This window comes from Chlorocebus sabaeus, chromosome 27 (assembly GCF_047675955.1).
Source record: "Chlorocebus sabaeus isolate Y175 chromosome 27, mChlSab1.0.hap1, whole genome shotgun sequence".
Lineage (NCBI taxonomy): Eukaryota > Metazoa > Chordata > Mammalia > Primates > Cercopithecidae > Chlorocebus > Chlorocebus sabaeus.
This window is the reverse complement of record NC_132930.1, coordinates 11,654,163-11,668,590: the sequence shown is the minus strand read 5'-3', so window position 1 is coordinate 11,668,590 and position 14,428 is coordinate 11,654,163. Positions and strand designations below refer to the sequence as shown.

Sequence of the window (14,428 nt, the reverse complement as noted above, 5' to 3'; positions counted from 1 at the left end):
AGGGTTTTTTTTTTTTTTAAACATCCGCTCATCTTAACTCATAAAGAGAACAAAGGAGTCCTGGAATCTTCCAATTCTTAAAAAAAAAAGAAAGGAAAACATAGATGCCTTCAGGCAGCAACTTCCTGAACTCCTTACCCTCATAGTTTCCAAAGTACCTGATCTGTACTTACCCTATCCTTGCTTATTGCAGTGGAATATGTTCCCCTCCTCCTGTGAAAGCCAGCTCTTCTGCCTGTGCCCTGGGTACTGTGCTTTCCTGCCTCCCCACGAACCATAATGAACATGGTTCATTATGTTCATTCTGATCTCTTTCATCTCCTGTATTTTTAGCTGCTTTCCTCTCAACCAGATCCTTTTCATTCACATTTAAGCAAACTCTTGAGTTTTCAAATTTTAAAAGCAAAACAAAACAAAACTTTCCTCAACGCTTCTAGTAATTTCTACCTCTCCTTACTTTGATAGCCAGACTTCTCAGAAGAATCTTCTATGCTCACTGTCTGTGTTTCCTCACCTCCCAGTCACATCTCAACCACTCAGTAAGGAACCTCCCACTGAAGTCATCAATGACCTCCATGTAGCTAAATCCAATAATACTTCTTAGTCTTCATTTTATTTGATCCTTTCAGTGGGATACTGTTAGCAGACCTACTGCTACAAACTTTCTTCCTTTGGCTTCCATGACACTTAACTAAGCCTCTGCTTTTTTTCCCCCCACTTCTGGGTGTTTGTTTCTTACCCTCCTTTGACAGATAATCCTTGTCCATTTGACCTTTTCTTACTGGGGCCTGTGTGTGCCTTGGAGAATAGTAAGAGTCGAGGACACAGAGTTAGGCAGAGGCTAGATCATGCAGGACCTTCATGAAATATAATAAAATTATTATTCTCAATGCTAATAAGATTATATTTTTGTATCTGTAATTTCATAAAATTACCAATTATGGTATAATTTTTATTTATATAACTTCTGTATCTTACTATGAAGGAGCAACAAGCATTGAAAAATATGATCTCCGTACAAATATGTGGACTCCAGTAGCAAATATGAATGGGAGGAGGCTACAGTTCGGTGTTGCAGTGCTAGATGACAAACTGTATGTGGTTGGAGGAAGAGATGGACTGAAGACTTTGAATACTGTAGAGTGCTACAACCCCAAAACAAAAACTTGGAGTGTGATGCCACCTATGTCCACACATAGACATGGCCTTGGTAAGTATAACTGTGCAGATTCACTCAAAATATCACGTAGCTCCCACAGCACGTTTACATTCTGTACCAGGCAGAAGACCCGTGTGGCAGCCACTGCATCAGCAGCAGTCACCAAGCATTCCTCACATGCTGCAATAAAGAACTTGACAGGTCATCATAAAAGATGAGGCCGGATGCAGTGGCTCACGCCTGTAATCCCGGCAATTTCGGAGGCCAAAGCAGGAGGATTGCTTGAGCCTAGGAGTTCAAGACCATCCTGGGCAACTTAGGAAAATACAGTCTCTACAAAAAATTTAAAAATTAGCTGGGAAAAAAAATTTTTAATTAAAAAATTAGGTGGCTTGGGCCTGTAGTCCCAGCTACTCAGGAGGCTGAGGAGGGAGAATCATTTAAGCCTGGGAGGTCAAGGCTTCAGTGAGCTGTGATCTTGCCACTGCACTCCAGCCTGGGCAACAGATCTATCTCAAAAAAAACAAAAACAAAAAAAGATCAATACCAGTGAAAGTATGGTTGAGTTTAAATAGTATGGTTTATACAATACTCAGTTTATTAATACTGACCACCAGAGTAGAGGCTTCTGCTAAATAACAGTAGACAGTAATGAAAACTCTCTAGGGATGAAGATTGAAATGGGTATGGTGGTGGGTACAGTAAAAGATCAAAGAGACATAGATTTCCACTAGTTGTAATTAGTTCTCAATGCAAGATCATCTTAAGTTTGAAGTTTGATAAGGAAATAAAACCAGAGGGTTAAGGCAAAGACAAGAGAAGGAGCTTAAAATTAACTATATGAAATTTAACAAAGTAAACTTGTAAAACGTGACTCTTGAGTCCATAAAATCAACTATTATATAGGCACAGACTGGGAAAATGTGAGTTGAGCATGAATGAGACTTAGAAATTTGGGTTGACCATAAAATCCAGGGTAGAGTGAGTCAACTGCGTGCTTCCCCTCCCCTACAATGGGGAAGAAAATGTAATTCTAACACAGGCTAAATCCTTATGGATATAGTACATAGAATGTGATTGCTCATAGTCCAGCTATTCTGTGCAAATGACACTGTGCATTGAATACTGTCAGTAGTTCTAGGTGCCATACAGAAGACTTTACTGAACTGCAGCAAGTTGAAAGGAAAATGATCACATAGCTCAAAACTGTCTTCTTTAAGCCCTAATTTAAAAGTTTTGTGTCATTCAACACAGCAATGTTCTTACTAAATTACCTTGTAATTAAATAACTGTTACAAATTTGAACTTATAAAATAAACTTTTTTTTTCTTTGAGACAGAGACTCGTTCTGTTGCCAGGCTGAAGTGCAGTGACGCAATTTCGGCTCACTGCAACTTCCGCCTCCCGGGTTCAAGTGATTCCCCTGCCTCAGCCTCCCTAGTAGTTGGGACTACAGGCGCGTGCCACCATGCCCAGCTCATTTTTGTGTTTCCACCAGTAGAGACGGGTTTCACCATGTTGGCCAGGATTATCTCAATCTCTTGACCTCTTAATCCACCCACCTCGGCCTCCCAAAGTGCTGGGATTACAGGCGTGAGCCACCACACCTGGCCTAAAATAATCTTTTATTTAAGAAACATTCCTTTTATCTCTTCATATGTGGGAATTTTATGGACATTTCATTCAAAAAAGGAGTTCTGCTAAAATTTTTTTTTTTTTTTTTTTTTTTTTTTTTTTTTTTGAGACAGGTTCTTGCTCTGTAACCTAGGCTGGAATGCAGTGGTACATTTTTGGCTCACTGCAACCTCTTCCTCCTGGGCTCAAGCAGTCCTCCCACCTCAGCATGTCTAGTAGCTGGAACTACAGGCATGCACCATCACACCTGGCTAATTTTTGTATTTTTGGTGGAGACAGGGTTTCACCGTGTTGCCCAGGCTGGTCTGGAACTCCTGGGCTCAAGCAGTCTGCCTGCCTCAGCCTCTGAAAGTGCTAGAATTACACTTGTGAGCTACCACACCAGGCTTAAAATTTCTTTTCAAAGCCATTTTTTAATGGGTTGAATTAGGTGAACCCCTTAAGTTTTCTGCCCCCTTTGACATATTACACATTACATATACATATATATGTAAAATTAGAGAGATATACATATATCATAAACAAGTATATACAGTATGTGTATATATTATACATGTATATTTTGATATGTGTATATTTTTGTTTATACATAAATATATACACATATAAAATGTGTATATGCACGTATAAGCATATAAATAACATGTATGCATATTTATATACACATATATGTGTGTATATATGTGTACACACACACACATATAAAATCTCCAAAAGCTAGTACTGGTGGGGTACAATATGTAATAAATGAGTGGAATAATACGTTGATTTGGGTCATGCATGAATGATGAGTATTTTTCTTATCTGGCTGTGATTTCACAAATTAAAATATATCTGTAATACAGGGGTTCTTTTGGCCCCCAAGTGAGACATTTTATCTCACCTGGCCATGATCATGTCGCACCTCTTCTCAAATCCCCCTACCTTAAAGCCATGTCAAAGCCATCACGGAGACCGTTCTCCATCTCATTCAGAATAAAATCCAAAGTCCTTACAAGAGATAAGATCAGAGCCCTTATCTGCAGTCTCTGCCCTGCGTGCTCTGGCTCTACACTCTCCCTCATCTCTTATATTTTCCCCCTCACTCACCCTGCCTAGCCAGACTGGCCACCTTGTTGTCCCTCAGACACAGTGAGCATACCTCAGGACCTTTGCACTGCCATTTCCTCTACCTCACCTTCTCTTCCCCCAGCTATCTTCAAATCTGGTTTCCCAACTTCATTCACATTCCTGCTTAAATGTTACCTTACCAGAAAGGTCTCCCCTGACCCTCTCTATCCTTTTACTTTGCACCACTTTTTAAATTAGCAATTGTTATTAACTAAAATATATTTTATGTCTGTTTCCAGACTATAAGATTTATGAGGGCACAGCCCTTACCTGTTATATTCTGTTGAGTGCCTGGTACTTAGTAGACATGCAGAAGATATTTGGTGAATAAATTAACAAATGAATCTAGCTCAGCTCCCTGCTGATGAATCATACCAATAGATTATGGTATCGAATCTAACTATAGTAAAATCTCATGAATTTGAATTAATAGGGGAGAAGGTATAAAAATACAAATCCAAATTGTTGAAAAATGTTTTAAATAGTAGCAGTGTATGCATCTGGTGCAATTTTAAAATAATTTTCCACCATTGTACCTAAAAATATTGCCTGTAAAATTTTTAATTTTTTTTAGAGACAAGGTCTCACTCTGTCATCCAGGCTGGAGGTGTGATCATAGCTCAGTGCGTCCTGAAACTCCTGAGTTCAGGGGATCCTTCACCTTAGCTAGGACTATAGGTAATGCCACCATGCCTGGCTAATTTTAACAAAAAAATTTCATAGAGATGGCAGCCTTCCTGTGTTGCCCAGGCTAATCTCACAGAGATCCTTCCGCCTTGGCCTCTCAGAGCTCTGGGATTACAGGCTTGAGCCACCTCGCCCAGCCTCTAGAACTTTTTTTTTTGAGACAGAGTGTCACTCTGTTGCCCAGGCTGGAGTGCAGTGGCGCGATCTTGGCTCTCTGCAACCTCCGCCCCCAGGGCTCAATCGATCCTCCTGCCTCAGCCCCCCAAATAGCTGGGATTATAGGCACCTGCCACCATGCCCAGCTAATATTTGTATTTTTAGTAGAAAAGGGATTTCGCCATATTGACCAGGCCTGTCTCAAACTTCCCGACCTCAAGTGATCCTCCCACCTTGGACTCCCAAACCACTGAGATTACAGGCATGAGTCACCATGCCCGGCCAGTCTCTAGAACGTTTAAGACCAGAACTCCCATGCTATTTCAACTCCCTACCCACCCACCCACCGACCTACTAAGAACACTGAGGACACATGTCTACATTATAAATGTTTACTCAGTTCCATTTGTATGTTTAAGGCTTATTGTACTTATACTTCAATTAAAATGTGATTTTTAAGACGGCAGCCAATCTGAAGTCGTTGTTTCCTGTCTCTTCATAGGTGTGGCTGTACTAGAAGGTCCCATGTATGCTGTAGGAGGACATGATGGCTGGAGCTATCTGAACACGGTGGAAAGATGGGACCCTCAGGCTCGCCAGTGGAATTTTGTTGCCACTATGTCTACCCCCAGGAGTACAGTAGGTGTGGCAGTACTAAGTGGAAAGTAAGGAAATACTTAAAGTTTCTATTTAAAATGCAGTACACCAAATTTATTAAGCTATATCATTTCTAATTTAAAGATATACATAAATACAGTGACTTGAAGAGACTTTTAAGACAATGTCTTCTATAATAGTTGTAAATATAAACAGTTGATTGTTAAGCTAGGCTTTCATTTTAATATGCAGATACTGTACATTTCTAGTTATTTTGAGTGAAGACATTTTATATTAATGTTCAATATTAATAAGTTGTACTGTAAAAATCTGGTATATCTATATTAAAATATTTTATTTAATATACTTTAAAAGTATATTATCTGTATTATGTTTAAAAGCATGTATGGTCTTTTAAAAGTAGTGTAGTCTCTCTCAGTGTTTCTCTAAAAATTCCTTACATCTTTTCTACTGATTTATCTTGACTTTCACCTCTTTCTTATCTTGACTTTCACCTCTTTCTTATCTTGGAAAACTGGTGAAAACTAGAATGGATTTATAAAGAGGTGCTCTCTTGCTTCTTGTCTGCTCTGAATAAATAAATATAGGTAGAGCCATCACTAATAGCTCTGTTACTCGGAAAGTAAATGTGTGTCTTTTTTCAGTCCTTTCTTCTTCAGTCCTTTCTTCTTCCATAAAATGAAGCCGTCTGTGGTTGTTAAAGAAAAGTTATTTGTGGGGTACTTTTTGCTCATTTAGAATGCTTTATCATTGTTTCCAGAAAAATAAATGAATCAAGGTTAAAATAGAATTAAAATTATTTATAGAATTTTGTTAGTGATTATAAGGAAAATGAAAAATTAGTGAAATGTTTTATATTTTAGGACCTAAGACCTTGTTTCTTCAGGACCCATCAGTTATGTTCTACTTTTTGGTACTTTTTTTTAAGCACTATTACATGTGATAAGATGGATAAATGGAAATCACTTTTTAGATGTTTTTGATCTCCATGCCCCTGCCCTCATTTATTTTAGCTAAAGAAATCACCTCAAAATTCATCACTACATATCTTTCTAAACTCTTTGATAAGAGTCAGCCATTAAATAATCTAGTAAATAGAGAGAAAAAGAAAATGAAACAGTATCTTCGCGGCTTTGACCCTTTGGTTTAAACCTTTGGGATTGATTCATTGGATTAATTTTTGTTCAGTAGCTTATTTCTTAGCCCTTATTTCTAATAGAGGACAAAACAATAATTGCCTCCCCTAAACCTGATTTCCGGACCTACAGTAGCTTAGCTTTCTAGGCATAGAAACATCTTACTTTCTTACCTTTTCTTGCCCTCTAATGAGAAATATTTCAATCCTTAACCCACCTAAAGTACAGTTAACTGAATATAATTCAGAGACAACCTAATTAATCATATCAGAAGCTAAGGATCTCTAATCTACTAACTATTAAGAAATTTGATTTTGAAAGTAGAGTATATCTAAAGAATCTGGAATAAGTAGAAAGTATGCGGTTGGTTGAAAAAAACTAACGATGCATCTTATCATTGCTTTGTGGTTTAGAACAAATCGTTTCTCTGTACCTCAATTTTTTTATTCTGTAAAATGAAGAGCTTTGATTTTTGTGGTTTTTGTTATTTTAACTTATTTATTTATTTATTTTGAGAGAGAGTTTCACTTTGTCGCCCAGGCTGGAGTACAGTGACACGATCTCAGCATACTACAGCCTCCTCCACCTCCCAGGTTCAAGCGATTCTCCTGCCTCAGCCTCCCAAGTAGCTAGGACTACAGGTGTGCACCACCACATCCAGCTAATTTTTGTATTTGTGGTAGAGACAGGGTTTCGCCATGTTGACCAGGCTGGTCTCGAACTCCTGACCTCAGGTGATCCACCCACCTTGGCCTCCCAAAGTGCTGGGATTACAGGCATGAGCCACTGCGCCTGGCCTATTTTAACTTATTTATAATTTCTTTTTCTTTTCTTTTTTTTTTTTTTTGGTGGGGGGTGGTGGGGGAGTAGACAGAGTCTCGCTCTATCTCCCAGGCTAGAGGGCAGTGGGCAATCTCAGCTCCTCCTGGGTTCCAGTGATTCTCCTGCCTCAGCCTCCCAAGTATCTGGGATTATAGGCACCTGCCACCATGCCCAGCTAATTTTTGTATTCTTGACAGGGTTTCACCATGTCAGCCAGGCTGGTCTCGAACTCCTGACCTCAAGTGATCAGCCCACCTTGGCCTCCCAAATCTTAAAATTTTCCTACCATATTTGACAGAAAGAAACCTTATTTAGACTTCCAGTTGCTCAGGCTACCTTTAAGGCACTGGCTGGCAAATATTTTTAGCAGTTAAATCTCTCTTTCAAATGAAATCTTAAAAATACCTCAATATTTAAAAGGCAAATGGAAGTTCAAGTTTATTTTAAGCTTACTTAAAGTGTATCACAAGTTCAAGCTTATATTTACTTATTATAAAAATCTGTGAAGAAGAGTAAGTGCTGAAGAACAGAAGAATACATTTTAAAGAGCACTCAGCTTATTTCTGTGTCTTGTCTTGATTGTCTAATATGAGGAAAATCTTGATTCACAGATAAGAGGCTGAAATGGTAACAGTTATTTTAACTACTAGAGTAATTTAATTGGAATTTCAGGAAATTCTTCAGTTAAATTGCCCAAACAGTTTGAAAGTAGTAATAAATCTTTTTTCTAAGTTGAATCTCAAACAGTATCTGCCAACTACTTGCATTCCTTTTACTTTTGAGACAGGGTCTAGCTCTGTTGTCCAGGCTGGAGTGCAGTGACACGATCACAGCTCACTGCAGCCTCAGCCTCCCTGCCAGGCTCAAGCTATCCTCACACCTCAGCCTCCTGAGTAGCTGGGACTACAGGCATGCACCACCATGCCTGGCTAATTTTTAAAAAATGATTTTTTGTAGAGATGGGATCTCACTGTGCTGCCCGGGTTGGTCTCAAATACCTGGGCCAAAGTAATTCTTCCCATCTTGGCCTCCCAATGTGCTGGGATTACAGGTGTGAGCCACCGTGCCCAGCCTACTTGCATTCTTGATCATAATTTTAAAAGTCAGGCAAGACCTAAATCTTATTATTAAGATATATAGGTAGTACAATACTTTCACAAGTTGACATAATATTTCTCTTTTTATTATAATAGACACTATCATGGGGAAGAGAGATGAGTTCTGAGTCTTACATGACATTTAATTGAGCAAGGTGATATTTTTGAAAATTAAAAATAATTTTTAAAATTTGAAATTCAAATGAACCATTTTTTAGACTCCCTCAATTTCTTCATAGAATCCTATTCTTAGAATACAGTTTGAAAATCATTGCTTGAGATAATGATTATTTAGGAAGTGTTACCAATTGATTTTAACCCTTAATATTAGCTGAATATAAACATTGTTTGTACACTTAAGATCTCCTGTAAGTGCTATTTTCTACAAGAACAGAGAGACAATTAATTTTTCTCTGTAAATGTCTACACCATGATTATCATGTATTAGGCAGTGTTCAAAGTACTTTAAATTTAATTATCAAACCCTCCTATGAGGCAGGGTTTATAGATGATGAAGTTTAGATGGAGGTTAAATAACTTGTCCATAGTCACAACTAGTAAGTGGTAGAACCAGAATTGTCTGGTTCCAGAGTTCAAGCTCTTTTTTTTTTTTTTTGAGACGGAGTCTCGCTCTGTCGCCCAGGTTGGAGTGCAGTGGCGCAATCTCGGCTCACTGCAAGCTCCGCCTCCCGGGTTCACGCCATTCTCCTGCCTCAGCCTCACGAGGAGCTGGGACTACAGGCGCCCGCCACTGCGCCCGGCTAATTTTTTCTATTTTTAGTAGAGACGGGGTTTCACCATGGTCTCGATCTCCTAACCTTGTGATCCGCCCGCCTCGGCCTCCCAAAGTGCTGGGATTACAGGCATGAGCCACCGCGCCCGGCCGAGTTCAAGCTCTTAATCATTGTACTGTACCATTCTTTACAATTAAGACCCACGAGTCCACTGTTCAAGAGGGTAAGAGGCTTTAAAGCCTATTGTGTGTGGGTATGTGTGGGTGTGCGCACACATATGCATGTGTGAATTATTTTAAATTACTGATCCTCCCTAATTGTTGAAGGCTTCTTATGTTCTGTGATCCATATTTAGATAACTCTTCTACCAAGTATTAGTTGAAGAATAATATTAAGAACTAGAACATAAACAAGTTACTAATAGATAAAAGTTTTTAACAGATAAAAGAAGTTTTAAGATAAATTTTAATAGATGTTTCAAATAAATTTTAATTTCCATACTATTAATATAGCTTAAGTTTAGAACAAGATATTGCTACAACCATATGTTGCTGTTTAAGATATGGTCATCTTATTATTTAAGAAACAGTTTCAGTGACATAGTGGCATACCTTAATTAGGAAATCTGTGGTTAAATATGTAGATTTACCTAAATATAAATACTTAGAGTTTTAATTGGCAGAAATTTGGGATAATTAAAATATTGTTTCTTGAGAAATGATAAAAACAGTTAAGTATTAACTAACATTTGTAAATTCAAAATGTTATAATGTTTTTGATGAGCAACAAAGTAAATTTACTCTTTTAAAAAACTAGTAGAAAAAATATTTATAGAGAGCTTCCCAAATGAATAGTAAATACAAGAAGATTTTTGCTTAACAAGAAATACTATGTTCAAATATTTAAAATATTTTACAAACATTTTAGGTTCAGAGTAAAAGACTATTTCAAATTAGTGCAGTGTATTGATTGATAATGAATTTAAATTGATCTACTAGGTAACATTTAGGTCGTTCACGTGATAACCTATATCCTTTTCTGCAGTAATTTAAATTAATGAAGGATCATTGTTCATATGTAACAAATGTTACTTTTTATGCCATTGTTTCAAGCTATATTTTTATTCTCCTATTTCACTATTACAAGTACACTCTACATGACTGTGTTGACTGTCCAACTGTTTGTTCATTAATAAAACTGTGTGTCCCGATTCTGCTTCTTACTGGGTGACCCTGTGCAAGTGTCTTAGTCTCCGTGAACCGTTGTTTCTTTACCTGTGAAACAGCGATTCAAACAGTTTCTTATATCACTGTGATGATTAAATTAGTACATATAAAGTCCCTAACCTATGGTAGGTGCTCAGAGAAGGTTAGTTTCCTTCCCTGATAATAAAGTCTTAACTATTAAAAAAAATAAGCCATGGTATATTTATACACCATGTTTTGTCTATTCTAAGACACACATTTTAACACCTGTAGAATTTCAGTGCATATTACAATCAATGGTGACTTGTCAAAGAGATGGCAGTGGTGAAATAGTTGTCAGTGCCTTCATGTGCAGTTTGTTTTCCTTTTCTTGTTTATACAGAGTGATATAAGATACTTACATGTGTCATTTCAAACATAGCATATCTTCTTTAATGACACACACATTGACAGTGTGTTTTATAACTGATGGCACCTTAAATTCAATGAAATAACATAAGAAGAGCCACTTTGTTCTAAGCATAATGGCACAATGTCTTATTTATCATTTCATTTATTCTTTTTACAGACTTTATGCAGTTGGTGGTCGTGATGGAAGCTCTTGTCTCAAATCAGTAGAATGTTTTGATCCTCATACTAATAAGTGGACACTGTGTGCACAGATGTCAAAAAGGAGAGGTGGCGTAGGAGTGACGACCTGGAACGGACTGCTGTATGCCATAGGGGGGCACGACGCTCCCGCATCCAACTTGACTTCCAGACTCTCAGACTGTGTGGAGAGGTAATTTCCTGCAAAGAAAAACTAGGAACAAGAAAAATATATATATAAGTCTCTGATACTTATGTCTATTTGGAGAACATGTTGGAGAACTGGAAGGGAAAGTCAGCATTCAAAAATGCAAAGCAGCTTCACTTTATAACAGCCTGCTCTCACAGGAACTGATACTTCCAGAAAAATAAGTTTGTGTTGAGCATGCACTACACACAAGGCAATTTTACTTTATATGGGATATTGGACCTAATAAGAAGAGGAGCTTGATGAATTTTATGCAGAATGACTTAAGGGCTGTAGGCTAAATAAAAAGCGAAAAGGATAGGGACATTTCTGTGTGTTTTGATATAAAATAAAAAACTAATAATAAGGCTTACAAACTTAAGTCATCCCAACTGGCCTCGCAAAACTCAAGTGTGGTGCCAGGTAGAGAGCCAAAGAGCAGTGGGAGATTTGGATGGTAGGTCAGGTTCCCGTTTCTTATGTTTAGTCTAGTACAAGGAATAGAGAGAATTGAATGGATTTAGGCGGTACAATCAATAGGAGTTTGTCTGAACACTCCAAAGCAGAAAGAAATACTGTTCATACAGGAAACTGAAAGGTAGCCATTGTGGCTGGAGAGCAAAGAGTGATGGGGAGGGAATGGCAGGAAAGGAGGCGGAGTGGGCAGGGTGGGTGCAGATCATCTAGATTCCTTGAGGCATTGTTAAGGGTTTTGGATTATAAAGAAAAATAGGAAGTTAATGAGCGCCCATGTGTGACAGAGAGTGTGTGTGTGTCTGTGTGTGTGTGTATGTCTGTTGGATGTGATCAGATTTTTTTTAAAGATTAGTTTGATTTATTTAAGTTGTACATGACCAAGTGACCATAAGAAGGATAAAAAATAAAATCAAAGTTTGTTGATGATAATGAGCACTCTCTTAGTCTGTTTCCCATTGCTATAACAGAATACCCAGGACTGAGTAATTTATAAAGAAAAGAGGTTTCTTTAGCCCACAGTTCTTCAGGCTGGGAAGTTCAAGATTGGGAGGCTGCATCTGACAGGTTCTGGCGAGGGCCTTGTGCTGTGTGATAACATGTTGCAGAATTGGAAGAGAAAGTCGGCATTCAAAAATGCAAAGCAACTTCACTTTGTAACAACCTGCTCTTACAGGAACTAATGCATTCACACAAGAACTAACCAAAGAGAAAAACATTAATCCATCTTATCAACCTAATCACCTCTTAAAGGCCCCACCTCCCAACACTATTACATTGGCAATTAAATTTCAACATGAGTTTTGGGGGGTATGAACCACATCCAAACGATAACAAGTGCTTTCTGTATTGGTGTTGTTTGAGAAAGCGGGAAAGTTACAACTGCATTTCACTTATATTGGGGGGAAAACAATTCAGACCTATGCTCGTTTCATGTTGTAATCCAGGAAAGGAATGTGGAAGTGTTTATATACTTTGCCCCATGAATTATGGGCTTGCTGTTGTACTACACTCAGTGGAAAGCTGTTCATTGATACAACAGATTTAGGAGCAATATCAGTCATCCTAGCATGATGTATCTGCTCTTAGCTATACAACTGTGGGCAATTCTAGTTAAGATACCTCATGAAAGGAGCAAGAAAGCCCAAAACTGGACAGCTACAATGATTGAGGCTGTGAGCCATCTTACATAGAGCTTAATGCATTGATTTCCCCAAATTTTCAGTAGGTAATCTAAGGTCTGAAAGCAGTTTTCAGTACTGACCCTAGCTCCTTTTAAGTGTTATACATCTGTTAAGTGGATCTGTTAATATAATACTGTAAGTTAAAGTTGTCAGAAAAATATTGGTATTTTTCTCAAAAATATGTTCAAATGTATTTGATTTACATCGTAGATAATAAGTCAGAAGATAGACTTGAAGAACAAAACTGTTTTTACCTAAATATTTTAAGAATAATATCAGCTCCGGTTCTAAAATTTTCTTTCAGATATGATCCCAAAACAGACATGTGGACTGCAGTAGCATCCATGAGCATCAGCAGAGATGCAGTGGGGGTCTGTTTACTTGGCGATAAGTTATATGCTGTTGGGGGGTATGATGGACAAGCATACCTTAATACCGTGGAGGCTTATGATCCCCAGACAAATGAGTGGACCCAGGTACGGCATTTCATGTTTCATTATTACACTGACTCTCTTTATTAAAACAATTCTTATGGTAAAACAGATCCCCTCAATCTTGTCCAATACTGAAATATATGGCATAAATATGACAATCACCTCTTGATTAAAGATGAGAAAAAGAGGCAATGTTTAATTTTATCACATAATTAAAATCCAGAATTACCTTTGAGATGTAAGTTAATACTCAGAGAAATTATAATTATCTGCTACCACTTGCATGATGAGGTGTTCTAACCTGATTAAAGCCGATAGGACTACAGGCAGGCTGTAACAATGGGAGGGGAGACTGGAAAAGAAAAACAAGGATAGTAGTCAGAAAACTATGAACAACTTGCCCATGCATGAGCAGTGATTTTAAAATACTCAACCCATTGATATTTGGGAGCAGATTAAAGTCCTGATAACCTAATGAAGATGGCAACCCTAAATTACACTAAGTAAGAAACCTGATCTGGCAATCTTACTAACAGAAAGAATTTCACCCTTGTGTATGTCTGGGAGGGTCTAGCACTTCTAAGAATGATCTTTTGAGATCTTTGCTTCCGTCATCACCAAGAACAGAATCAGGAATTTGTGCTTATGACACCGAATTCAGTACTTGGTACATAAAAGACAATAAATGTTTAGCTGAGCCAAGATTGTATTGTATACAAGGAGCAATGGTAAGTATTGTCAAGAAAACAAAGCTTCTGTGAAGCCCCACGGTCATGTAACCTAAGGTCTTGGGGTAGGTAAGATCTACATGTGCAAGAGGAGAATGCACCACGCAAGGCAGTGGGTATTTCGTGTCCCGTGGCACAGGCGCCAAGTGATACAGGAGATAAGAGAAAACAGAAAGTGGTTATGGGGAAAGCTTTAGTGAGAAAGAAGTGGGATTTAAACTAAGCCTTAGTGAATTGATCCAATTCAAAAAGATTGGAAAGAAGAAACTGCGAGAAAATGTGAAAGAAATGTCACCAAAGCAGAATTATGTAAGACATATTGAAGTATGACTGGTTATAAGGATCTATGCTTGAGAGGAGGAGGAGTGCTTACTAGAGAGGAAGATTGGGGTCAGAATGGAGATCTGTGAGACCAAGGTGGGAGGATCACTTGAGGCCAGGAATTCCAAACCAGCATGGGTGACAAAGTGAGAT

At 38.1% G+C, this 14,428-nt stretch overlaps 1 protein-coding gene across 4 annotated transcripts in view; it reads left to right on the top strand.

The window, feature by feature from the left end:
• KLHL5 (kelch like family member 5) overlaps positions 1-14,428 on the top strand; it is a 78,583-nt gene that overhangs the window by 58,715 nt on the left and 5,440 nt on the right. For all 4 annotated transcript variants that reach the window (XM_073012461.1, XM_073012462.1, XM_038008623.2 and 1 more), the window contains 4 exons: positions 986-1,210; positions 5,250-5,412; positions 10,928-11,140; positions 13,097-13,268. In XM_073012461.1, the coding sequence (XP_072868562.1) occupies positions 986-1,210; positions 5,250-5,412; positions 10,928-11,140; positions 13,097-13,268 (773 nt within the window). The remainder of the gene's footprint in view (positions 1-985; positions 1,211-5,249; positions 5,413-10,927; positions 11,141-13,096; positions 13,269-14,428) is intronic.